Below are 23919 nucleotides of genomic sequence, written 5' to 3'. Positions count from 1 at the left end.
ACCGCTGCTGGGCGCCCTCCGCCCACCGCAGGGGACCCCGCCACACGCTGCATTGCTGCCTTTGAACCTGTATTTCCTCCCACTGTTCTCCGAGTAAAATACACTTTGGAGACGTTTGGATTCTACTGTTTAAATATTGATGCCCCGTCGTCAGCCGGCTGCCTTCTCGGCAGCGCTTTGGGCGGCCAAGGGCTGCGTAAATGCGAGCTGTTTGCCTTATTGATAGGACAGGGGGTTTGGGCAACACTTTCAGCCTGGGACCGAGGAGCTGGACGGAGAAGCCAGCCCGTGAGCTGCCCTTCTGCGGGCATCAGAGTAGATGTCTGAGTCCTTGTCCTCTGGTCTGAGGCTGCCGGACAGCGCCTGGTGTCCGAGAGTCTCGGGAAGAGCTGTCAGCGAGCCATTCTCCGAGGTGTCAGCTCTCCTCCTGGGGTGGGAGCTCGGCGGGACCCCGTCTGCTCGTCACCACTCTCCTCTCCCTGTGGGCCTCCCCTCCTGCTGGGCCGGCCCGCTCGTGTGTCTGGCCTGGGTGGGTGGCCTGTGGCTCTCCTGCCTCCTTCAGAGAGAAGCACCCGGGGTTCACGTGGAGTTCCTTGTGTGGGGCGGAGCACAGCGGGGTTTTCCCACCTGCGTGGACTCCAGAGGAGAGGAGCCTGCAGAGATCTCGTTGGCTGGAAGGTGGGTCTGAAGGTGCTCACCACATACTGTAGCTAAGGGTCAAAGATGAGGTCCAAAGAGCAGAGGATGGATTGAGTCATCTGGACCGGAGTTCTGTTCTGTTTGTTTAGGCATCGAGTCCTCACCTGGAAAGTCGGTATGTCCTTGGTCCTTCTTATGCCGGCACTTTGCTCTTGGCCAGAACGCTCTAGACTCCACCGGGTAGGCTCACCCTGTTGTGAGCCTGGCGTTTGGGGTCATGGCGGTCCACGTGGGACTTCTGTGCTTCCATACCTTTGACACTGGGAGGAGGGAAAGGCTGTCCTTCAGCTGGAGCGGGCCTCACACACCAGGAAGTTCCAGTGTCGGCCTGTCCTCCCGGCAGCTGCGCAGAAATGGTGCTGCCCCTCCTGCCCAGCCAGGCCCGTGGTGCTTCCCGGAGTCGCCCGTTCACAGGATGCGGTCTCGGGGCTGTTTCTCCAGTGCCTGGGCTTCAGAAAATGGACGGACTGGACTTGGGTCAACGTGGACTCCAAAACGTGTGGTCTGAACCCTCAGTCTCCTCCCCTGAGCTTGACAGGTCCGGAGCTCCTGGGAAGGCCTCCGGGCTCACATACCCGTGCAGCACTCAGCAGGTGCCGCAGGAGGGAGCCTGGTCCGTCACTCCTGGGCCTCCCTCCGTCTTAGCTTCCACAGCGTCAGCCCTGGTTGCTGGGGTGACTGAAGCCCTTTCACTTGCTGTCAGGGTACCCTTACCCATGTGATGACATTTGAAAATAAGGGAAGAGTCAGTGTCCCCAGTATGGATCCTGTGCTCCAAAGCCCAGTGTGACCAATGGGCACTGGGGAAGAAGAGTGTGTGCGGGGCAGTGTGCGAGGGACCAGCCTGTGTGGTGGTGCCGTGGTCTGCACCGGGGCTGCTCTGAAGTGCAGCCATGCTCATGGAGCGCCTGTGGGGTGCTCAGCTCTCGGGGTGCAGGGAGCCCCTTCTCACGGAGCTGTTCCCCTCCCTGTCTGTCTTCTGGTGGCAGGGGACTGGGATACCTCATTCCTGGTGTCAGAATGGAGGTTTTCATTTTGCCAGCTTTTGGCTTTGGTACTTGCTCTGTCCGTTTATCTCCGGGCGGACTATACTGTCCACCCGACAACATGTCCAAACACCTTTTTGGGCGCTAAAGTTTAGGAACCTCTTCATGTCTGATTTTCACGCTCCTGATGGCACCAGGCAGGTGTGGAACACATAGTAGGTCATCGCCTGCGTCCTCTAGGGTGGAGGCTGAGGGCTCTAATGAGAAGTCCTGGCACTGCATCAACTGCTTGATCAACAGTTACCCTGTGGGTGACCTTTGCCCTGCTGTTCCGGGGCCTCCCTGTTTCTTCGTGGATGTCACTCAATGGGAGTTACCTCCCTGTCCCAGGACGAGGTCAAGCTTGTGGTTCGTTTCGCTTATTTACCATCTGCCTTGTCTGGTCAACTTGAGGGACGGTGTTGTTTTCGTAAAACCAGCATTGACCTGTGTCGGAACATAGACGTCCCACTGCCTCGTGAGGCCCCGCTTTTGCCTGATGGGCATGGAGAGTTGGGTTGTTTGGGAGCTAAGGCACCTTAGCGTCCACAGACCACTGGGTGCTGAACCTGGAACCAGTGTGCAGTGTCGTCTTCAGCTCCTGCTTCCGTCTAGAAGCACTTCCACAGTCACCGCTGTGAAGCACCAGGTTTTGCAGTTTCCAGCTGGTCACAGCAATACTTGTGCAGAGTGAGATGAACGTGGTGCCGCGATGTCACATTGTTGTCAGAGCTCGTGGTGCCTCCTCGCTGTCCTGTGTTTGTCCCCCTGCTCTGGGCAGTTGGGGACGAGGCTTGGAGCAGCACCGCCTGAATCCTGGGGCTCTGTCGACTGCAGAGGTGGTTCTACCCAGTGGCCTGTGATGGTTGGTGTCCATGGAATGCACAGAACCTGAAGGGCTGCTGCTCGGGACTCCCACCCAGTGGGTGGGACCTCCCGGGGAGGCAGCCATGGTGTGCGCCACCTTCATGTCTGTGTGGCCGAGAGCCCATGTGAAGCCCTTCTCCTGGAGTGGCTACACTGGGAGAGTTTCATGCCTCCGATCCTGGCGGGGGCCGGCTCAGTGAGGTGTGATCCTGGCACAGGCCTGGCCCCATGGTTGGAGGAGGGAATCCTGTGTTCCAGAGTTGCCTGTGGTCATGTGTCCCACAGACTGTCTTGCAGGGGTAGCTCTTCTGTGTTAGTGAGTGGAGCTGGGAGTGTTGGCCTTCTCGGAGGCACTCGTCTGGTAGGTAGTCTGCGAAGGCCCAGGCTGCTTTTTCATTGGGGGCCTGTGTCCTGGCTGGGTCGGCAGTGATGAGTGTGTGGAGTTGCTGATGTCACTGGTGAGATGAGTCATCCGCTCCTCCTGCGCTGGCTAGTTCAGTTCAGGGTTCCGGGTCCTCACAGGAACTCTTGAGTTCATTTTTCATTTGCACAGTCCATTTTGTGGTGAAGTCATTTCTCTTGTAATTGGATAGATGGTCCCAACTGCAGGCAGGCAGAGCGACGTGCATTGTGTCTCTGAGGGCCCAAGAGTCTCTGCAATGGGAAGGAAGCTCTCAGACCTGGAGGCCACGGGAGAGGTCGGTCGGTGGGGAATATCCCACTGAATCTGCACTGGTGACCGGTTTTGGATTCAGACTCACTAGACATGGCCCATCCCCTGCAGCATCTGAGCGATGAGAGGAGACTTTTCTTTGGGGTCTTGGGCATTTACTGGACGTTAGTCTCAGCAGGCAGCTCTCCTGCAGGCGGTCACTGTTGTGATGCTTGCTGGCCTGGGCTGGCGTCTCAGTGTGCTTTGTGACCATCACCCGTTGATGCCCACGGTCCCTCATGAATCGCACTGTGGTCTCCCAGCCAGGCGGAGGTGGCGAGCGCTGGGGAAGGGAGTGTCCCAGGCTCTGTCCGCGCTGCTGGAGCCAGTGGTAGGTGGTTCATGAGCACCGTACTGCTGGGGAGGCTCCCAGGGCCTCATGCTTGGAGGGCACCTGTGAGGAAGCCAGCAGCGCCCTCGGCATGGCGTGGAGGACTCCTCTGCTCTCCAGTTACAGCGCCTCGAGGAAGGGCCTGCAGGCCGCCTTGGGCCAGCTTGGAGCTCTGGAGCATTCAGGTGTGAAGCCGGAGGGGGTGGTTGTCGGGTTTGCAAGTCATTATTGGAGGAAAATAAAGATAAAATATTTGCAGGTAAAAGCTCTTAATTTTACCTTGAAACTCATGGGCTGATAATTGGAGGTATTAGCATACGTTGTATTGCCAGTTTCAGTACAAAACTAACAAAGGTGTATGACAGGTACATGTTGCATAGGTATAGTCAGGGCTTTGGAAACAACAGTTCCTCCTCCCGGTCTAGCGTCAGTAAGAAACACAAGTGTTGTCCTGTTGCCTCGTAGCACAAGGCTTACTGAGGGCACCCCCCCCCTTCTGTCCCTTGGCCTGGCTGTGATGGGTCAGGGAGGAGCGCTGCCACCTGGGGATCTGCGCCTGTTTGAGGAGTGCCTGACTGTTGAGAGGGCTGGGAGCTGGATCCTTGGCTGGGTGGGCTGGGGTCATGTTTGATGAGACCAGCCTTCCCTCTAGTGCAGTGGTTCTCAACCTCGGCTGCACATGAGAATCACCTGGGAATCTTTTTAAAATCCTGATTTCTGGGCCTCATCCTCCAGAAATTCTGTCTCTTTGTTATGGGGTGGGGCCACAACATGAGTAACAAAGAAACAGAATTTCCGGAGGATTCTCATGTGCAGCCAAGGTTGAGAACCACTGCTCTAGAGAACGGTGAACGCGCGCACACAGGCCTGTCCCAGCAGTGCAGGGCCGAGGGGACACACGGAAGGTGTCGCAGGGACACATGGAGTCACCCCTGGGGCTGCCCAACAGGGCGATAGGAAGGTTCAGAGCAGGGGAGATGGGAGGCTGTGAAGTGACATGATCCAAGTGGGCCCCTGCGGAGGTGGGGGTGGGAAACCAACGAGACTTTCCTATACATGTTAAGTCCTCCCTGTTTTCAAAGGGGAAAGGGGTCCTTTTCCACGGGGTTTGTGCACCACTGACCTCTCACGACAGGAAGTGGAGTGTGACCATCCTGTGGTCCTTGGGAGATGCAGACAGCGCTCCTGTTCCTGGCGGTGTGACATGGGGTTAGGTGGTGGGTGCCCGGTAATTAACACTGGCTTTTCTTCCTTTGCAAGGTACGGACATTGTGGCAGGAGAAGAAGTTGCCATCAAGCTTGAATGTGTCAAAACCAAACACCCTCAGCTCCACATCGAGAGCAAAATCTACAAAATGATGCAGGGAGGAGGTATGGCCTTGACCTGCTAAGAGACAACTAGGGTTGTTTGGGGGCAGCGTCCCGAACCAACGTCTCTGGCTCTTTTGGGGAAAGGGAGGAAGATGCCCACACCTGGACCCAGCTGTCAGGCGGGCTGCAGAGGCCTCCTCGCTTGGACTTCGGGCTCAAGCACTGCTTCCCTGGTCTGCACGGGGCAGTGTCTGAGCTCAGGGCCGGCGTGGGCTTTGACTCCAGCACTGCTGGTCGTTCTGTGCCAGCTGGGTCACATGGTTTGTTCACAAGCTTGGGCGGGGGGTGGGGGGTGACTTCAGACTTTTCTGAGTGAAACTACTGCAACCCCTTTGAGCTGAATTACTGTCCCAGTTATGTCCCCAAACCTCCCCTGGGGCCTAAGGGTACTGATGCAAAGGGCACCCATCCTGACCTCAGAGTCTAACTTTTAGAGTTTTCTGGACTGGAAAATAATTTCGCGGATGGAGCAGGAGGTGGGGTGTATAAGGGAGTCTCCATTGTGGAGGCGCTGCAGCCTGGAGAGGACTGTCTGCTGCTCCCCAAGGGACCTGGGCGCAGGGCCTTGGGAAGGATGCTGCGCCGCTTCTCCTCAGAAGCCCTGGGGCGCTTCTTGGGGGGCGCTCCCCGGGGCTCCCTGCAGGGCTGTGACCTCTTTCCTCACAGCAGCGGGGTCTCTGCTGCTGCAGCACAGGTGTCTCTAGCAACAGAGACGACCAAGCAGCACGCGGTCCTGCTGGACCCTGCACAGGGTGTCCACGTGTCCCTCCTGCGTCTGTGGGAGCAGAGAGGCCTTCGACTGGCACACGGGTAAAAACTTTCTGCCCCTGTCGTCCCAGGGAGAGGCCCGCAGAGGACCCGGCCAGGGTGCTTGCCCGCCAGCGGCCGCAGCAGAAGGAAGTTTCTCAGGCACAACTTTTAAGGTGGTGACAAGTAGTACGAGGTGACTCAGGATGTGGCCTCCATGGGGGGAAGGAGCCTGGTGCTGGGGGTGGAATAGAACCTCCCAACTTGAAAGCCTTGTTGACTGTTAAGGAGCAGCACCTCTGAACTCCCAAGCTAGGGCACCCCTGTCATCAGCACAGGCAGGAGCACCCCTCACCCCGGCCGGAAGGATCTGACACATCTCTAGACGGAGCTCAGTGCCTGGGGCCAGCACTGCTTCCCGCCAGACCCTGCTCTAGGAGCCGGTGCCACTGCTCCCAGTCTCCCCTGGCCCTTCTCCGGGACCTGCCAGTGCACCCGGACTCTGCCGTTCCCCACACAGATCTGGGTTCCCCCAGTTTCAGACGCACCCCCAGTGGCTGCTATCCAGGTGTAAGACTTGTGTTTTGCTTCATTTTTTTATTAACTTTATTTTTTTGTTAATCCTCGCCTGAGGATATTTTTCCATTGATTTTTAGAGAGAGTGGAAGAGACAGGGAGAGACAGAGAGAAACATCGATGTGAGAGAGACATCGTTTGGTTGCTTCCTGCACATACCCCGACCGGGGCCGGGGATCGAGCCTGCCACTGAGGCATGTGCCCTTTGACCAGAATCGAACCTGGGACCCTTCAGTCCGCGGGTGACGCTCTAGTCACTGAGCCACCCCAGCCACAGGGCAGGCCTGTGTGTGAGAGAATGATTGTATCCAGAAAAGCGAGCGCCTCCTGGGAGTGTCTGTGAACTCACTGACCGAGACCGAGACCGAGACCACGCTGCGCCCGGCAGAGAGGAAGTGGGCATCGCTTTGCCCAGAGAGCAGGGGCTCTGCTGTTAACCAGCCTTCTGCGTGCGTCCCCGTGGGTACTGCAGGTCGCTTGTTGCTGACCCGGGGAAAGGGTCAGCGTGTGGTCCACAGGGACAGCAGGTGAGGAGTGAGCACCAGTCCAGCAAAATGCACCGCAGTTCTCTCTGCAGGTCCCCAACCTCGAGGGGTCTGGAAAAGGACAGATAAGCCCATGCTTCCCTCTCCTCCTCATAAATTCAAGATTTCACCCGAAGCTCTGGTTTCTCGCAGTGAATCCAGAGCTGCATTCGTCTGTCTCCTAGGAAGCAGCCTTGTGTCGACTTTGACAAAAGTTTCTTGCACCTTCATCTTCCCTTCCTTCCTCTCTCGACCCCACTGTCTACTGGCAGCCCCCTCCCCCTGCCTTGGACTAGAGGTTAAAGCAGCTCCGATCCATCTAAAGGCAGGTGTGCCTGCATGAGTCCCATCAAGGAAGGATGGTCTGACCTCAGGAGGCTGGGAGCAGTGGATGGACTATTTCCAGCTTTTTCAGAATATGACACAAATCATTGAAGCGTTATGGAGACTCCCAGAAATTAAATGTGTAGAAGTGTGGTCTTTTTCTGGGGGGCGGGAGTCCATTTTTAGGACAGACCTGGTCCAAATAGGAGACAGGGAAGAGTGCCCTGGCCAGTGCGGCTCAGCTGGTGGGCGGCGTCCTGGGCACCAGAGATTGCCGGTTCGCGTCCCTGTCAAGGCACATGCCCAGTTTGCAGGCTCGATCATCCAGTCGATGTTTCACTCTTACAGCGATGTTTCTGCCTTCCTCTTTCTTCCTCTCTTTCTAAATCAATAAAAATATTTAAAAATAAAATAGGGAAAGAGGAGAAAAAGAAGAAAGGAGGGCTCAGGACCCTGCTGCAAGCAAGCCTGTTTCAGATTCTTTGCGTGGTGTGACCCTCCTGTCACAGATGCTCTGGCGAGTCTTCCCGCAGTAGAGGAGGAGTGTGTAAACAGTGAAGCCCCAGGACACGAGAAAAACAACACGTTGTCTTTACACCAGCCGGGCCCACCTGGTGGCCAATCACCAAGCCCTGGCGCCTCGACGGGGTGGGCGGCAGAGCAGGATCAGACTCCCGTCGCCCGCTGTGCTGCTGCACTCGTCCTTCCCGACCGACCGGGAGCCAGCACGCAGGCTGCACCCTGTTCTCCTTCCGCAACGGCACCCTCTGCTGTCCGGCACCTCGGGCCACACCGGGAAGATTAAGGGCCGGGCCCTGCTTCCTGTAGCCAGCAGCCTTTGGGATGGGTGCAGAGGTCTTCTTAGAACATCGGACCAACTCAGGGTTTTACAGACACATGAGCCCTGTGACGTGGGAGGCCTGGCCCCACAGGCAGGATCTGGTGGGGGAAGCGGGTCTGAACAGGAATCCTTCCTCACCTGTCAACACCCTTGTCTAGCCTCTTCCTGTTCACACCCATTGCCAGTCTCCCAGGAGGAGGTGGCATCCTGGGGCCCCCGGTTAAAACTGTCTCCTGTGATACATTTAAGATGTGGGGCTTTCAAGAGGGCACTGCCCGAGAAGCAGCTCTGATTGGCAAAGTGAGCTGGTTGGGTAGGCTGTGCACTCCGATAGGTGGTCTCCATGGTGACAGGACACCATGTTCTTGCTGTGCAGGCCTGAGCGGCTGCCGACTCAGCCCTCACGTTGCTCATGGGCCGGAGAACAAGCAGTGCAGAACATGTACTTCAGGGAGAAAGCTAGTCGCACAAGATGTGTCAGCACACAGCTGGGGCCGCTGGCCTGGGAGTGTGGACCACAGCGCAGTTGTCCCAGTGAGCAGCATAGAGTGGTGTTGGCTGGAGTGGGGCGCACAGGAGTGTAGGAGCAGCAGACCTGCAGCTGGTCCCCAGCCCCCCCCTTTTGTCTCATCCTGACCCACTGACGGGGCAGCTCAGCACCTGACCCCAGAGCGAGGAAGCCAGTGGTGGAAAACCCTGCTCGGAGACCCTCCCTCCCAGAGAAGACAGGGCTGGGGGGTGGGCCATCACTGCTCTCTCACCTCATTGCTTCACTCCGCACAGGCAAGGTCCTCCTCTCCTCTTTCGAAGGAAAACAGCTTCCCTATTCAGGCCGCTTCCAGCTGAGGTTCTGGGGTGTCCCTGACGCCCGCGGGGCACCTGCACAGAGGATGGCTGGCGTGCCTGCTCCCCTTGCAGGGGGAGGAGGAGGATGCTGTGGACCCTGCTCGACGCAGTATCCACCCTTTCCACTCTCCATGCTCCTTGAGACCCGGCCGTTGGGCCGCCTCGTGGGGCAGGGCTGTGGCTCTTCCTCCCCAGAGGCAGGCTGGCTTGGCTTTCCCTGTGAGCTGGGCCACCGTGTGGCTGATGCTCTGGGAGGAGGGGCACCTCTGAGGTTGGAGGGCCAGCTTGGTTCCTTGGCACAACGGTCTAGACCTCCACAGCTGTGGTGCTTGTCTCTGTCTCCTTCCATCTTCTACCCCTGGGACAGAACACCTACCAGGGCCAGTCGCTGGGGAGATTCCAGGCCCTTGGAGTTCTGGAAGCCCACCTCCATTGCCTCGCGCTCCTTCAGGCTCTAAAGCCTCCCTGGAGAGCCTGCTCAGGCTCAGAGTGCACCGGGGTCAAGCGTGGTCATGGCGCAGACAGGAAGCCTAATCCCGTGTGCATGGTGACCCACTTACAGATGCCAGCCCCGTGCAGCAGCTGTGGCTCCCAGCACCTTGGCACGGCCACCTGCAAACTGCTGGGTGGACACGGAGCCCACAGTCTGCTGAGCCCCAGGGTCCTGGTCAGATGGCTGTTGGCCCCTGAAAAGTCCAGAAACTGAAGTGTAATTTTCTTAATGTGATTGGTTTTTTTAGAGGGAGAGAGAGAGAAACATTAGTGAGCCTCCTGCACACTCCCTACTGGGAATTGATCTCACAACCCAGGCCTGTGCCCTGACCAGAAATTGAACCGGCAACCTCTTGGTGCAAGAGTTGACACTCAACCACTGGGCCACACTGGCCGAGCTGAAGTTTAATTCTTAATAGTTTAGCCAAATACAAACCATAGGTGACTAGGAATAAATCTTAAGACACACAAGACCTGTGTGCGGAAAATACAAAGCTTGACTGGAGGATACTGAAGACGACTTACAAGTGTTCCTGGTGTGAAGACTCAGATGTCGCTCCTCCCAGAGTGCCTCGGCCAGCAGGGTTCCGTCCAGGCCAGCAGCGTGTTTCTTCAACATGACAAGCTGACTCGAGAACTCACGGATAGCCAAGGTCAGAGACTGACTGAATACTCCTGAGGAAGGCATGTGCCCCGAGAAGATCAAAACTCAGGCTGGAAGGAGTGACAGCCCGAAGCAGTGAGCACGCCTGGCATCCAGATAATGGCTTCTGGTGTCATTTCTCACAGGAGCCTGGTCTCACAAGGGCTGGGCAGGAGGAGGTGAGGCAGTCGAGCAGGCTGTGTGTGGCTCAGGGAAAGTTCTCAGGCCAAGTGGGCACATGTCCAGAGGACACAGGAGCAAGCTTGGAGGGGCATCTGTTGGCCAAACTTGGGATAACTGGAACCTCAGAACTAGTAACTCCAGCCCCTGGGAGAAGGGAGGAGCGTTCGTGACTCCAGAGTGTGCGTCACACAGGAAGCTCCACAGAAAAATGCAGAGGGAACTGTCAAGTGGGAAATTGCCACTTTGTTGATGGGTCCCAGCAGGAGTCACCGATGCCTGCAAGCACCTTCAGGGAGCGGGTCTGAACCCACCCTGAAGCTTCGCCCACGGAGGACGGTAGCGGAGAGTGGATGGTGAAGAGCCGCGGGCAGCAGCTGACGGGGTCCGGCCAGCAAGCAGGCACATCCAAAGTGGTTGTCCTGCAAAGCTGCCTGAGCACCAGAGGTCCGTGGTGACCACACACCACAGGTGGCCCTGATGGGATCTGGGTGGGGGGAAGCTGTGAAGGACGGCACAGCTTCTGGGACACATGGTGGCCACAGTGGTGCTGCCCCCACACGGAGACAGGAACGGGCCTGGGAACTGACCCGCAAGACCAGCCGTGGGTCCTGTGCAGATGTCATTCCAGTGGAAGAGGCCTCGTGAGCACGTGGTGCCGACGGCGGTGGGCATGTGCCTCACCTCACCAGGAACCACCTCCAAAGAGTGAGACTGGAAAACGTTTATTTTTTAAGTCGGTTTCACTGAGGTGCAATCAGCTGCGTTTATTTTAAGTGCAGGGTGACACCCTCATGGAACCATCTCCGTGCCTGGGAGAGTTGCTGTCTCCATCACTCCCAGAAGTTTCTAGGTCCCCCTTTGTCCCTCCACTCCCTCCCTCTGCTGCCATCGGGTTGGTTTGCATTTCCTAGTGTCTGGAAGGGAGCAGGACTGCTGGACGCGTCTGTGCTGTGCGTCCCGGGTGTCGGGCACGCCCACCGCTGCTGGGCCTTCTCGCAGGCCCTGTGGGCGTTGGTTTCCTTTTCTCGTGGTCAGCAGCCGGCTTAGGTGGTTGTGCTCTTCAAATTGTCCATTTTGTGTGAGTTGAAGTTACTGGCACGAAGCTGTTCCCATGTTTCTATCAGCCTGTGAACGTTCAGTCTCGTTAGCCCGTCCTCTGGATGGTGGTAGCCCGCAGTCTGACTAGAGGTTTATCAAAAATCTTCTCAGAGAACCAGCTTTTGGTTTCAGTAAGTTTCCTATTTCATTGATTTCTACTGTGACCTTTTATTTCTGCTAACTTTGGGTTTCTTAGGTTTTCAGATAGAAACTGAGATCATTGATCTCTTTCTAGCACAGGTGTTCACTTGCTGCAGATTCCCCCAAATACGACTGTCGCAGCGTCTCCTGAGTCCTGCTGTGTTGGGTCCCCATTTCACTTAGTCCCACACGCTTTCTAACCCCCTTCTGATCTCTCCCGGGATCCAGGGCTGTTTAATGTGGTGCCTGTGTGCAAAGCGGCATTTGTTTTGCTCGCCAGCAGGAAGTCTTGTCTCTGCCTCTGACATCCCTGGCCTCGTTGCCACTCCCGGGCTGGATGCTTGGTGCTGGCTGTGAGCAAGGACTGCAGTGTCTGCGATGTCAGCCTGCTCACCAGCAAACAGTTGGCGATCCATGGTTTCATGGAGGCCGCAAAGGACGAGACTCCCTGAGCTCCAGCGAAGGGACAGCAGCGGGAAGACCTGGGGAGACACCCAGTTGTGTGACTTCAGGGTGAGGGCTGCTGCTGTCCCTGTGTTGAGGCGCCCGCACCGCCGAGGGACAGGCAGGCACCAGTTCTGAAGTGCCTGACGGAGCTTCCAGATAACTTGGGGATGGTGCAGAGCTCTCCGTCCTGTTTCTAAGGGTGCTGCTGTCTGAGAGCGCACTCCACAGCGCCGGCGCTTTACCTTTAGCGAGGCCTGTCTGGTGTTGGGCGCACGGGAGGGTCCTGCTGTGAGACGGGGCTGAGCTCAGTCAGACGGGCTTGTCTTCCTGTCGCTTTGCTTCCTGTATGCGGTGCTCTGTTAACTGCAGAGGCTTAGAGCTGGTTCTCTTGATGAATGGATGCCTTTGTCACTGTGAAATGACAGAGTCTTCTCCGCCATCTGCTGCGTGTGATGCTAATGTGCGTTCTGTGCCCTTTTGTCCTCCTGTCTGTCCTGCCTGTCGGGCGCCCAGTGTATGTCTGTGCAGAGAGGGCGCCTGCTCTGTCTCTAATCCGGGGAAGTGCCCACGGGGGTGGCAGGTCCTCCAACAGCATCGTCTCTGGTGCTGGGAGCTGCTGTGGGGACTTGGTTCTCACGTGTGTCCGTCAGGCTGTGGGTTTGGGGCCATGCAGGCCTTTCTGCGCAGCCGCAGGCCCTGAGGGGCTCCTGTTCTACGTTACTGTGGCCTCGCCTGCCGCTGGCTCGTGAACAGGAGCAGAGCAGGCCTGCAGGTGGCTGCGCACGTCTCTGTTTGCCTTTGCTGGCGGCTTCTGCAGCCTGTGCCTCTGGGATGCAGTGTTTCCTCAGCGCTCGAGGCAGGCCTCCCGTTCTGAGGAGAAGCCGCAGTCCCCGCCTCTTCGCTCCTCAGTGTGGGGCCTCTCTTCCCTGCTGCTCCCGGATGTTCTGTCACTTTTGTGAGCCCTTGGCTGACAAGCCGTGTGATGGTCTTCATGATGCTTTCCTGGGGCCTGCGGGTTAAATGCCATCATCGGGCTATTTCTTCCCGTGTGAAGTCTGTCCCCGTCCCTTCTCTTTCCTCTCCTGGGCGCTCTGGTCACAGAAATGGCGGTGCCTTGCAGTTGTCCCAGCTGCAGCTCCGTCGGCTCTGCCAGTCGTTCCTCCGTGTCACATGCCTTCAGGCCCACAAGGTCGGGCCTGCTGGGAACCCACTCATGTGTTCCCACCGTGCACGTTGCAGGGTTCCTCTCTGCAAGTCGGATGTGAGTGTTCTGTGGATCTCTCCCGCGATTGGTGCATGCACCACCCTCACAGAGGATGTTGACCACTGGGTCCCTGGGCGCTGCTTCCGCCCACACCCCTCACACCCCTCTCTTTGCTGCCCCTCCTTCTCTGTCCTGCATTTGCCCACCCTTCACCCACAAAGTGGGCATCATGTTCTCACCTTGTGTCCCGTGACTACTGCCCACCTGACCCTGGTCAGGGAGTCACATGTGAGCGCAGGTGTGTCAGGGTCTTCTGACCCCACCCCTGGCCGCCCTGAAACCCGTGTCTCTTCCAGTGGGCATCCCCACCATCCGGTGGTGCGGGGCGGAGGGGGACTACAACGTCATGGTGATGGAGCTGCTGGGGCCCAGCCTGGAAGACCTCTTCAACTTCTGCTCGAGGAAGTTCAGTCTCAAGACTGTTCTGCTGCTGGCCGACCAGATGGTAAGCGCTGCCTCGCGGCCCCTCTCCCCCGCCTGTCCTGCACAGGGAGGAAGGAGGTGTTCATTAACCATTGCCATGAGGTAGTGACAGGTGGGCTGGGTTTGGAGAGCCACCGCGGGCACGGCACAGCTCACCCAGGTGTGGGGCCTGCCTCCCGGCAGATGGGGCCGCAGAGGGACGGCTGCTGCTGTCCGTCCCCCGGGAGAGCCCACCACAGGGAACCCCCGGGTGTGGGGTGTGGCTGTGGTGAGGGTGGTGGGTTGTGTCCCATCCGATGATGGCGCGCTGCCCCAGCCGAGGGTGCCGACACGCAGCTCCAGCAGGGCCCTGGCTGCGGGCAGGAGCCGCCTCCGCGCACTGTCAGGCTGACCCCCCTGTGGCTCTCCTGCAGATCAGTCGGATCGAATACATTCACTCAAAGAACTTCATCCACCGCGACGTGAAGCCAGATAACTTCCTCATGGGGCTGGGGAAGAAGGGCAACCTGGTCTACATCATAGACTTTGGCCTGGCCAAGAAGTACCGGGACGCCAGGACCCACCAGCACATCCCCTACCGCGAGAACAAAAACCTCACCGGGACGGCGCGGTACGCCTCCATCAACACGCACCTTGGAATCGGTGAGCCTTGCCGCTGGCCCGGCCGCCTGGCCTGTCGGGCTCAGCTCGGAAAGGCCGGCCTCGGGAACTGGGAGTCGGCACGTGGGGAGGCAGGCGGGCTTCAGGGACTGTCGTGCTGGGACTCTGAGGCGTGGTGGGTGGGCAGGTAGACGGGGCTCCCTGGCAGCTGTGATACGGGTGTGGCTCATCTGGGAGCCACAGTTCTCTAATAGCACATCCGGGCAGATTCTTCAGCAAAGAATCCAAGTGTATTTTTTTGTGGTTTTTAGAGTTCATTTTCCACAGTGTGTGTGTGCTTGCTGCTGCTGGCTTGGGCCAAGCTTTACTCATTTCCTCCTCTTTCCAGAACAATCTCGAAGGGACGACCTGGAGTCGCTGGGCTATGTGCTCATGTACTTCAACCTGGGCTCCCTGCCCTGGCAGGGGCTGAAGGCTGCCACCAAGAGGCAGAAATATGAGCGCATCAGTGAGAAGAAGATGTCCACGCCCATCGAAGTGCTGTGCAAAGGCTACCCCTGTGAGTGGCCTCAGGCCTGCGCGTGCAGGGCCACGGGAGGGTGACCCAGGCCAGCCCCTCGTCTGGCGGGTGTCCGGTTCTCCGGAACATCTGGAGCTGCAGCTCAGGGCGTTTCCCTTTGCTGTGCGGGGCTGCCTCTGGGACAGGTGCCCAGAGAAGCCACGCTGCTCTGTGCTGCTGCCTTCTCCTCTAAAGATTTTTTTATTGCTTTCTGGGGACAGAGAAACTGATCGGCTGTCTCCTATACGCCGCCCCCTACCAGGGACTGAGCCCGCAACCCGGGCGTGTGCCCTGACCAGGAATCAAACGGCAACCTTTTGTTGCGTGGGGTGCCGCCCAACCAACTGACCCACACCGGCCCGGGCGGTGCTGCGTTTTCTTAAACTTTCCCAGCGCCTCCGTTCTGCACAATGTGGCTGGTGTTTCAGGTTCCCTGTTTTGTCCCCAAGTGAGGAGGGTGGGTGGTAAACAGTGACGTTACCTGTTGCCGTGCGGTTCCCAGTCGGGTGTTGCTGCTTAGCTCCGAGTGTCTTGTTTTACAGCCGAGTTTGCCACGTACCTGAATTTCTGCCGTTCGTTGCGTTTTGATGACAAGCCTGACTACTCGTACCTGAGACAGCTCTTCAGGAACCTGTTCCATCGCCAGGGCTTCTCCTACGACTACGTGTTCGACTGGAACATGCTCAAGTTTGTAAGTAGCATCGCCAGCTTGCTGACCTTCCCAGGCGGACGGGGAACAGCCCATCGGCCAAAGGCTGCCGCTGTCTGGCTCACGTGCGTGAGGCGAGCTGCCTGAGGTTTGGGTTCGGAGCATGTTTGCTGCACTGGAGCTGGCGTTCCTGCCGGGAGAGGTTCCTGAAGGGAAGAGGTCCCAAGAAGCAAAGTGCCCGTCGAGGGGAGGCAAAGACAGGCAGGCAGGCGCGGGGGTGTCCAGAGCCAGACCTCTCCAACATCGTCTCTTCTCTCGTTGAACGCTCATTGTATTTTAGTGTTACCATCAGCTCTCGGGGTGTGTGGTTTTGACCCTGGGGTGTTGCTGTGTGGTGCCTGCGTGTTCCTTATGCAGGAGGAGCGGCTGAGACTGAGGCCTCTGCACCGGTGTGTGGCCTGGGAAGGTGCTGGGTATTGAGTCTGACCTTGGCCCTGCAATCAGCTAGACTTGTGGTCTGTTCCTTAATTGCCTGCGGGAATGCTGCAGGGCATGGGGGCGGAGTTTGAACTTTAATTTGTTCCCATCCAAGTTGGGTCTGTGAGTTGTTAGTTAATCTGCGGGCATCACAACTTCCCCTTCCTCTTTCATTAAAACTCGTTCTCTTTAGTTGTGAGCTCAAAATAGCAATTGGGACCTTTCCAGGGTGACACAGTCTGAGGAGCAGAGCCTCCTCTCCGGGTGCAAAACAGGAAGCCTTTCCCTGCCCTGGGCGCAGGCTCCGTGCGGCCGGCTTGGAGGCTGCAGCCTCCAGTGGGGAGAGTCCGCCACAGAGCCTGCCTGACACAGACCTGGCCTGTTCGTCCACGGAGAGCCAGGGGGTGGGAGCAGGGGCCTAGAGTCTGACATCAGAGTGGGCCTCCGGTCAGAGCCCCTCGGAGCCCCGTTCTCATCAGGGCTCGGCCGACCTTTTCTGTAAAAGGCCACCTAGGGCGGTATTTTGGCTTTGCAGTCAGAGCGATGCTGCAGCGCCCAGCTCGGTTGTAGCCGGAAAGCCTGTGGGCGGTGTGTGGGTGAAACGTGTGCAGAAACAGATGGGTCTGGATTTGGCCCGAAGGCCGAAGTTTGCAGACTCTCTTGCCTGGTAGGGCTGGGAATCGTGTGTAAGCTTCAGTGTGCGGTAGCCTCGCTGTACCACGTGACATGCTGTGCCGTGCAGTGGCTTGGTCCTCCCTGAGAGTGGAAGTGGCTGTCTGTGCCTAAGTCTTCCACGTGGCCCTCCCAGGACAGGCCTGGCCTCTGCCCTCCTCGTGACGTGAGCACCAACGTCACCTTTGCCTTGGGCTTGAGGTCTGGGCCGAGTGGACTGCCGCTCATGCCTGCTTCTCAGACTCCCGACTTCACGCCCTCCGACGATTTCCTGTCCCTGTGAATGCTGACAGCAGAGGGCCCCCCGCTGCCGGGGGTTGGGGTTGGAGGAAGTGCTGTAGCCATCGTGGGGTTTCTCTGCTGCCCTGGGAAGTCGGGGGAGGCCTGGCTGCTCGCTCCCCACTCGGGACTGGGATGGGCTGAGCGTTGCCCTGGAGGGAGAGACATCTCGCTGGCTCCGACTTGTTCCAAATGCCCCTGGTGTGTCTCAAGTGGCAGGGACAGCCAAGGCCAGGGGTGGGCAAACTTTTTGACTCGAGGGCCACAATGGGTTCTTACACTGGACCGGAGGCCGGAACAAAAGCATGGATGGAGCGTTTGTGTGAACTAATATAAATTCAAAGTAAACATCATTACATAAAAGGGTACGGTCTTTTTTTTTTTTAGTTTTATTCATTTCAAACGGGCCGGATCCGGCCCGCGGGCCGAAGTTTGCCCACGGCTGGCCAAGGCCTTGGGTTGTCTTGCAGCCCTGTTCAGCTCTGGCCGCCTCTTGCCTGCCTAGGGTGCCAGCCGGGCCGCTGACGATGCGGAGCGGGAACGCCGGGACCGCGAGGAGCGGTTGAGACACTCCCGAAACCCAGCCACACGGGGGCTCCCTTCCACAGCCTCGGGCCGGCTGCGGGGAGCACAAGAAGTGGCTGCTCCCACCCCCCTCACCCCTACCTCACACACTGGTGAGTGCTCCTGGGGCCCCAGCTCGAGCCCCGTGACCACCCCACCCCGCCTCCCAGCAGGCAGTGGGTTCTGTTTGGGTGTGACCTCGAGGGGAGCCAGCTCTGAGCAGAGTCTGGGCTGGCAGCTGCGCCTCCTGGGGGTGCCTGTGTGTCCCTCTTCCAACTCCCGAGGGTGGACAGGCCAGGGAGCAGCCTGGGCGGTGCCTTTACGAGTGTCCATCTCACAGTTTCTCATTCTTAGTACGCACATCCCCCACCAGCCTCTCCGTCCCCACTCCTTCCCCATCCCTGACAGCATCCCAGCAGAGCCCTGGGCAGCCTTCCCATGGGAGACCCACGCTGGCGTCCCCCTCGAGGGCCCTGCCCCCAAGCCCTGGGCAAGCTGCTGGGAGGCGAGGCGAGTGTTGGCTGGGGGACCTGCCTGTGCTGCCCTGATAGCCAAGGGGATGCAGGTGGGGCAGGCCGCCTGGGCTGCTCTGGGGTGTGTGCTGAAGACAGAGCCCTGGATGGAGCGTCAGGAGGCCTCACTCCCCGCCTCTCCTCCAGCTAACACCTCTCCTCGGCCCGTGTCCGGCATGGAAAGAGAGCGGAAAGTGAGTATGCGGCTGCACCGTGGCGCCCCCGTCAACATCTCCTCGTCGGATCTTACGGGCCGACAAGATACCTCCCGCATGTCCACCTCACAGGTATGCGCGCCAGCTTGCCAGGGTCGGACACTGGCCCAGGCTTCTCTCTGTTTGGACTGATCTATGGGCTCCGGGCGGAGTGGGTGAGGGCTTTGAAGGCTTGAGCTGATGAGGTGCCCTGGCCCCTGGCTGCTATTCGCCCCCGGGGTTGAGAGCCCCCGAGACCAGCTGTGTGGGTGCCGGGCGCGTCTCCGCCGCGCGGGACAGGTAGCGGGGCCTCTTCTCTTCTGCTGCCCCAGCCCAAGCTGGCCTCAGGCTCAGCGTCCCCTGCGCACACTCGCCGCGCTGCGCCCGCAGGCTCTGGGTGTTGTGTAGGCACACCCAGCCTTGGGCTCTCGTCTCCTTGGCTAGGCGTTCCCCGGCCGAGTCTGGCCAGGGGAGGGGCTGCTGGCAGTCACGTGGGGTGGTGGGCAGAGGCCTGTTGGGGCCCAGCACCTGGTGACGTGCGTGGGTGAGGGTCCCCATCTTGGCGGCCCTGTGTGCTTGTCCTCCGCGTCTCCCTCTGGCCATTCTGTCTTGCAAGTAGATCTCTCAACACAACAGCTTTTTCCCTCAAGTACTGCCAGGGTCCCCTTCCATGACAAGGGTGGTCAGGCATCAGGAACCTGCCCCTGCTCCCGCGACCGTCCTGTGGGGTGTCCTGGGGGGAAGTCGGGTGCAGGTGGCCCTCTGGTTCACTGTGATGCCACCTCGGTGTATACGTCAGCTCCCGGGCCACACGGCCAGGCCTGGTGGATTTGGGGTGTGGCTTGTTGGTGAATGGGGTGGCGTGGGCATGGTGGCTGGAGAGCTGCGGGGCCTGCTGGTCTCTGGCAGAGGACCAGGTGTGCCTGACGGAGGCAGAGCTGACCTCCAACTAGTGACCCTGCTGGACATGGTGGGCTCTGGGCCTAGTTCTCCAGAGACTGAAGATGCAGGTGGTTTGAATGTGGGGCTTGAGGGGTCTGGCCGGGGTGATGGTCCCAGCCCTCCTCCCTCTCCTCAGGATGCAGCAGGGCTTCGGGGGCTCCTTCCCAGGAGCCCTGGAATCCACGAGTCAGCAGCCGGGAGCAGGTCCTGGGAGCCGTCCACCCCACCTGCGTGTGCAGTGGCGCTGTGGCCCTGGGCAGCTCTGGCAGGGACGCCAGGGCCTGGGGACGCCAGGGGCTCTGTGTGGACCCAACGTCTGCATGTTGGGGACCCAGCCAGCAAAGACCAAGGAAGGAGCAGGCCGACCTTCTTAAGAAAGTGTCTGATGGGTTTGGGGTCACTGAGGAAATGGAAGAGTCAGAGGTCCCCAGGTGCCAGGCGTTTACAGGTGGGAGTGCAGCTTTTCTCCATCAGGCCAGCCTCACCGCTGGCCTCCAGTGCACCCGAGCACAGCTCCGTGGCCATCCTGGGAAGGCTTAGCCGCCGCGGCGAGCTTGTAACTCGGATCCTCTGCGCTCCTGTTCTGTCTCCATCTGGAGGAATAGAAGGTGGGCCTGTGCGTAGGGAGGGTCTGTGAGAGGTTTGATTGGGGTGTGTTTCCCCTCCAAAGGCAGCACCTCAGCTTTTGTCACTGGTCACCCTAGAGGTTTTCTCAGGATCTTCATGTGGAGGACACGCCCCGTCCCAGGCGTGTCTGTCTCGGGTTCCTGATCACTGTGGGCGGCTCCTTTAGGAAGCTCTGAAAGGCCCCTGAGGGCCAGCATGAGACTCAGGGCGGGGCTGCCCCTGTCTGCCCTGGTGGTTTGGAAGTTATGGAGGGAGTGGAGTCCCGGCTTCCATGATGTTATAGCCCCGCTTCCAACCACACTGGCTCCCCGCTCCCCAAAGAAAGGGGGTGAAGGAGAAGCAGCCATGCGTGTGTCTGCCTGCCTCCTCCATGGCAGCATCTCTGTGCCCTCCAGGAAGAGACACACCTGGTGCCCATGCGCTCGGCCCAGCTTCAGCAGGAAGGGCCTCAGTGCCGTCGTCAGCTCGCCGGTCAAGACCTGCTGCCCCTCTCCAGCTGGGTGTGGGTGTCGACCCGTGTCCCTCGTCCTGACCCCTGGCCAGCCTGCACTCACACTGCAGTGGCCGCTCCTCGCACCCACTTCCTTCTCACGGGAGCCGTGCTAGACCAGCCCCTGGGGCCGGCCCTGCATCACTGTCCCTGGAATGCAAGTGGCTCACGGGGAGCCTGCAGGGCAGGGCGTCTGGGGAGGAGCTTGTGCGTGACGTTCTCTGGGGCCAGCAGTGCTGGTGGGTAGCGCTGGTTCTGGGCCGTGTGCTGCGCGGCAGTGTTAACCCACATCCCGCCACCCAGGGAGGTCCCTCCTCGCCGTGTCAGTGAGGAGGTGTGTCCGGACGTGTGTGTTAGGGAGGCACAGGCTGCTCCGAGCAGTGACAGGCCGGCAGCTGTGCGTCATTCTCGCTGCCCCCCAGCCCCCGTCGGCCTTAGTGCAGGTCATCCTGGAGGAGCCACTGTCTGCTCTTGTTTGGGGGCAGGTGAGGCTGAGCTCCTGGGCGGTTAGTGCTGGTGGAGGCAAGGCCACGCTTCTCGGAAAGGAGCCTCCTGCGGGCCAGCCGGGCTCCCTTACCAACAGCTGTCTTTTCCCCCCACCTCAGAATAGCATTCCTTTCGAACACCACGGCAAGTAGCTGCACGTCTCCCGGTGGAAGGCAGCACTGGGTGAGTGTGCTCATGGCCGGTCTCTCCAACAGCAGGCACCAGGGCGGGCGGGGCTGGCCCCTCGCCCACGGGGAGCACACAGGTGGGCTTGGTCTTGCATGCCAGGTGCTGCAGAGTGAGGTCCCTCTGCCCAGTGCTTTCCCTCATGGATTCCAGAACTGTGGTCAGAGCCAGTCGGGGGGGTGAGGAGCGAGCAGGCTGTAGGGGCCCCTGAATGGGTGACCCCAGGACCTGCCGCTGTGTGGGGAGCCGGACCCGGGCTCTGTAGGTAGGTGCGCTGGCTCCAGTGGCCCTGGGACACTCCAGCCGCTGGGTCCAGGGTCGGTTGTCGGATCGTGTCAGTCGTGCTCAGCTGAGTGGCCGCGCTTGGTGGGGCCTCTTGTGCTCTTGCTGCGCGAGACTCCTGTGGTCTCCGCAGTCCTGGCTTCCTTCCACGTTCATTTCTGTCTTCCTCGTTTTCTTTTTCTTTTCGAACTTGGTCTCTGCCCAACACCTTGTCTCTGCTGTTGTGTGTACTAACCCGTCGCCCAGCGCTGCTCCCTGCGACGTGCATGGCTGGGCGCCCAGGCTGGGCTCCTGTCTGGGCCACGCTGGGCGGCTCCTCCCCTGGATGGGGGCTGGCGGCTGGGCCATGTGGACCTGCTGGGGCTTTAACACTGCGGTGCTCTAGGAACCATCTCGATGGGAACTGCTTGTACCTCCCCCTGGAGGGGGTACCCCAGTGCCCATGAGGCCTGGCCCCCAGGCTACTGGGGGGATGGCTGGGAGCCAGTGTCTCTCCCGCTTGGACTCTGTCCTGTCGTTGACGAGCTTCTCCGCCGCCTGCATGCCTCTTCCTCTTCCGTCTCCTGTCGCTGTTCTGCTGAGCACGTCCTGGCCGCAGAGGGAGCTCCTGGAGCAGCCGGGGGCACGGGCGTCCAGAGTGGGCGAGGCGGCGTCTGTCCCCTTCCTCCCAGGGCACCTCACTGACCGACCGGTCCAGCCCTCCGGCCGCACGCTGACCTTGTCCTGTGCTTTGGCTCCGACAGATTCCCGGTCGGGTGGCTTCCAGTGGTCTTCAGTCTGTCGTGCACCGATGAGAACTCCTTTTTGCTGTGAAGGGCAGACAATGCATGGCTGATCTCCTCTGTTACATGGCTTTACTAGTGACGCTCCCCGGGCTAGGACACCGGGCGCTCTCCAGGCCACCCACCCAGCAACGCCCGTGGGGAAACCAAACAGACTAACCGGACAGACTCCAAGCGCTGCCACCGCCGGGCTCCACTGAGGCCCACGTGGACATTGTCCAGGGCTGGGAAGACGGCCGCGTGAGTGCGAGACACTTGAGACAACAGACTCCCGATGCAGAGCCTTTCGGTCCTCCCTGCCGCGGTGGCGCCCGCGATCCCTGATGAGTCTGCTGTAACCACCATCTTCTACTTGGTTCTGACAGTTTTGTATCATTTTGCTAAAAATTACTGGCTTAAATCTGTGTAAAGAAATCTTTTTATTGTTCTTGTCTGTTTCTGCGGTCTTAAAAAAGATGACCTCAAAGTGTGTCCCGCCTCAGACACCGGCGTGGAGTTCTGTAGACCAAGGTGGGCGCGGGCACCCTGCTGCCAGCGATGTTTCCTGCTTCTGTTTGGTGTAGTCCACTGTAGGGGGGTGTTCTCCCGGAAATTGTCACGTGTACACGTGTGTAACATGTCTGTGCGTGTGTTGTGTGCTGTGTTCTGTGACCTCTCCTGGTTTTGGCCATCACTCCCTCCCACCGTAACTGAGCCGCCAGGACTCGAGTCGTCAGAGCCATTAGAGAGCAAGGGCGTCGTGGTGCTTCTGGCGGAGCCGAGCACCGATCCCACCTTCCCAGACGCGGCAGCGGATGCCAGGTGCCTAGGACCCAGTGCCCAAGACTCGGAGGCGGAGGCTGCGCCGGGCCCTCCTGGGTTGTGTGCGGTTACTTTGCTGGTGGTTGTTGCCTCAATGCCTTTGGATTTGGGGGCATTTTCTAGACAGACTGTAAATATTAGCAGTGCAGAATGGCCCGTAACGTGTGCTAACATCTGTGTACTCAACATCTGTCCACCTGGGGTGCAGGTTTGCCCAGAAAGAGGCCGGCCCAAGGGAGCCCCCTCTCAAGTGCCCAGAAGCAAGTGATCCGTGACCTGAGGCCCAGGAGGTTGTGTCCTGCTTTCTGAACCCAGAGGACGGAAGCAGGCAGGGCCGGCCTCATTCTCGCCAGAAAGACACTCGGGGGGCCGGGCTCCCCGTGGCCCCTTCCCAAGGCCCCAGGCGGTGGTGGCAGAGTAGACAGGAGCCCCGTCTCGGAATGGGGTCCAATGCAAACATTCGTAGGTACTTGCACTCCCTGTCCCCCCTGCAGAGGTGGGGGAAACGGGGGAGCTCGTAGGATGCTATTAGCCTTTAAAGGTGTACAGGTCCATGTCCCTCCTGCCCCAAGTCCCACAGCACAGGGCGCCGGTCCTGGGATGCCCGGCGTGGGTGGGTGCACCGACGCACAGCTGGCCGCCCTGCAGGCGCTGGGGGACGTGGCCGGGGCGGGGGAGTCAGGGCAGGGGGCTTCCCTCCGGAGGTGTGAGCCGCGGCACCCCACCCAAGCCCTCCCACTGGCCGCGGACAGTGTCGCATCCATCGCCCCCACACGAGCCAGTGTCTGCAGCCCGTGTGGGTGGTGTCTGACCTGTGCATTTGTGTGACCACTGTATTTGTGTACTTACCACACCATGTAAATAATAAATATATGACGTCTACCTTTCTTCCCCGTCCCCAGCATGTGGTCTTTATTTCGTCAGCGTGAGTTTTCCATGTGTAGGTCACTTTCTGAGCCTGGGCCCCTGTGAGCCTGGGGAGCAGGCGGATGGGCTGGGACGGGGCTGCTGCACTTGGCATCGGCCCGTTCTCGGGGCCACGGCCGGCAGGGCACGTGGACCCGGCCCAGCCGGGCCTTCCAGATGTGCTGAGCACCTCGGTCCTTCCTAGTGTCCCCAGGGCATGACTCCAGGGGTGGGTACGGCTACTTCTGCTGCTCCTGGCCAGCAGGGGTGAGGCACCTCAGGGCGAGAGGGAGGTGGAAGTCCATGGGGGCACTCAGTCCTGATCAGTGAGCCCCGGGGAAATCCTGTGACAGTAGG

At 59.5% G+C, this 23919-nt stretch overlaps 1 protein-coding gene and 1 long non-coding RNA gene across 4 annotated transcripts; both read left to right on the top strand.

Annotated features, from left to right (window-relative positions):
- The first annotated feature begins 234 nt into the window (after nt 1-234).
- On the top strand, nt 235-23543 carry CSNK1D (casein kinase 1, delta). Of its 3 annotated transcripts, XM_014531259.1 has the most exons (11): nt 241-678; nt 789-814; nt 4895-5005; nt 13428-13576; nt 13968-14196; nt 14543-14713; nt 15256-15404; nt 17296-17467; nt 18014-18153; nt 20725-20788; nt 21817-23543. In XM_014531259.1, the coding sequence occupies exons 1-10, from the start codon at nt 320-322 to the stop codon at nt 20755-20757; spliced, it is 1539 nt and encodes a 512-aa protein (XP_014386745.1). In that variant the 5' UTR covers nt 241-319; the 3' UTR covers nt 20758-20788; nt 21817-23543. The 3 variants fall into 3 exon arrangements, with proteins under 3 accessions (XP_014386744.1, XP_014386745.1, XP_005883712.2); XM_014531258.1 differs by lacking the exon at nt 20725-20788 and having other exon boundaries at nt 235-678; XM_005883650.2 differs by lacking the exons at nt 241-678; nt 789-814; nt 20725-20788 and adding an exon at nt 3711-3819.
- On the top strand, nt 6539-8694 carry LOC106724318. The gene is made up of 2 exons (XR_001360078.1): nt 6539-6855; nt 7592-8694. It is a non-coding gene; the product is annotated as an uncharacterized LOC106724318 (long non-coding RNA).
- Nucleotides 23544-23919: the final 376 nt, after the last annotated feature.

Source organism: Myotis brandtii, unplaced genomic scaffold (assembly GCF_000412655.1).
Source record: "Myotis brandtii unplaced genomic scaffold, ASM41265v1 scaffold797, whole genome shotgun sequence".
In the NCBI taxonomy this organism is placed as follows: Eukaryota; Metazoa; Chordata; class Mammalia; order Chiroptera; family Vespertilionidae; genus Myotis; species Myotis brandtii.
Note: the sequence above shows the minus strand (reverse complement) of the source record. Positions and strands in the feature narration are given on the sequence as shown.

Bases quoted from the DNA above. Each gene is read 5' to 3' on its own strand.
- CSNK1D (XM_014531258.1), top strand. From the start codon at position 320: ATGTCTGAGTCCTTGTCCTCTGGTCTGAGGCTGCCGGACAGCGCCTGG. The intron at 5,006-13,427 runs GTATGGCCTTGA...TGTCTCTTCCAG, and splicing joins CAAAATGATGCAGGGAGGAG to TGGGCATCCCCACCATCCGG. The intron at 13,577-13,967 runs GTAAGCGCTGCC...GCTCTCCTGCAG, and splicing joins TGCTGCTGGCCGACCAGATG to ATCAGTCGGATCGAATACAT.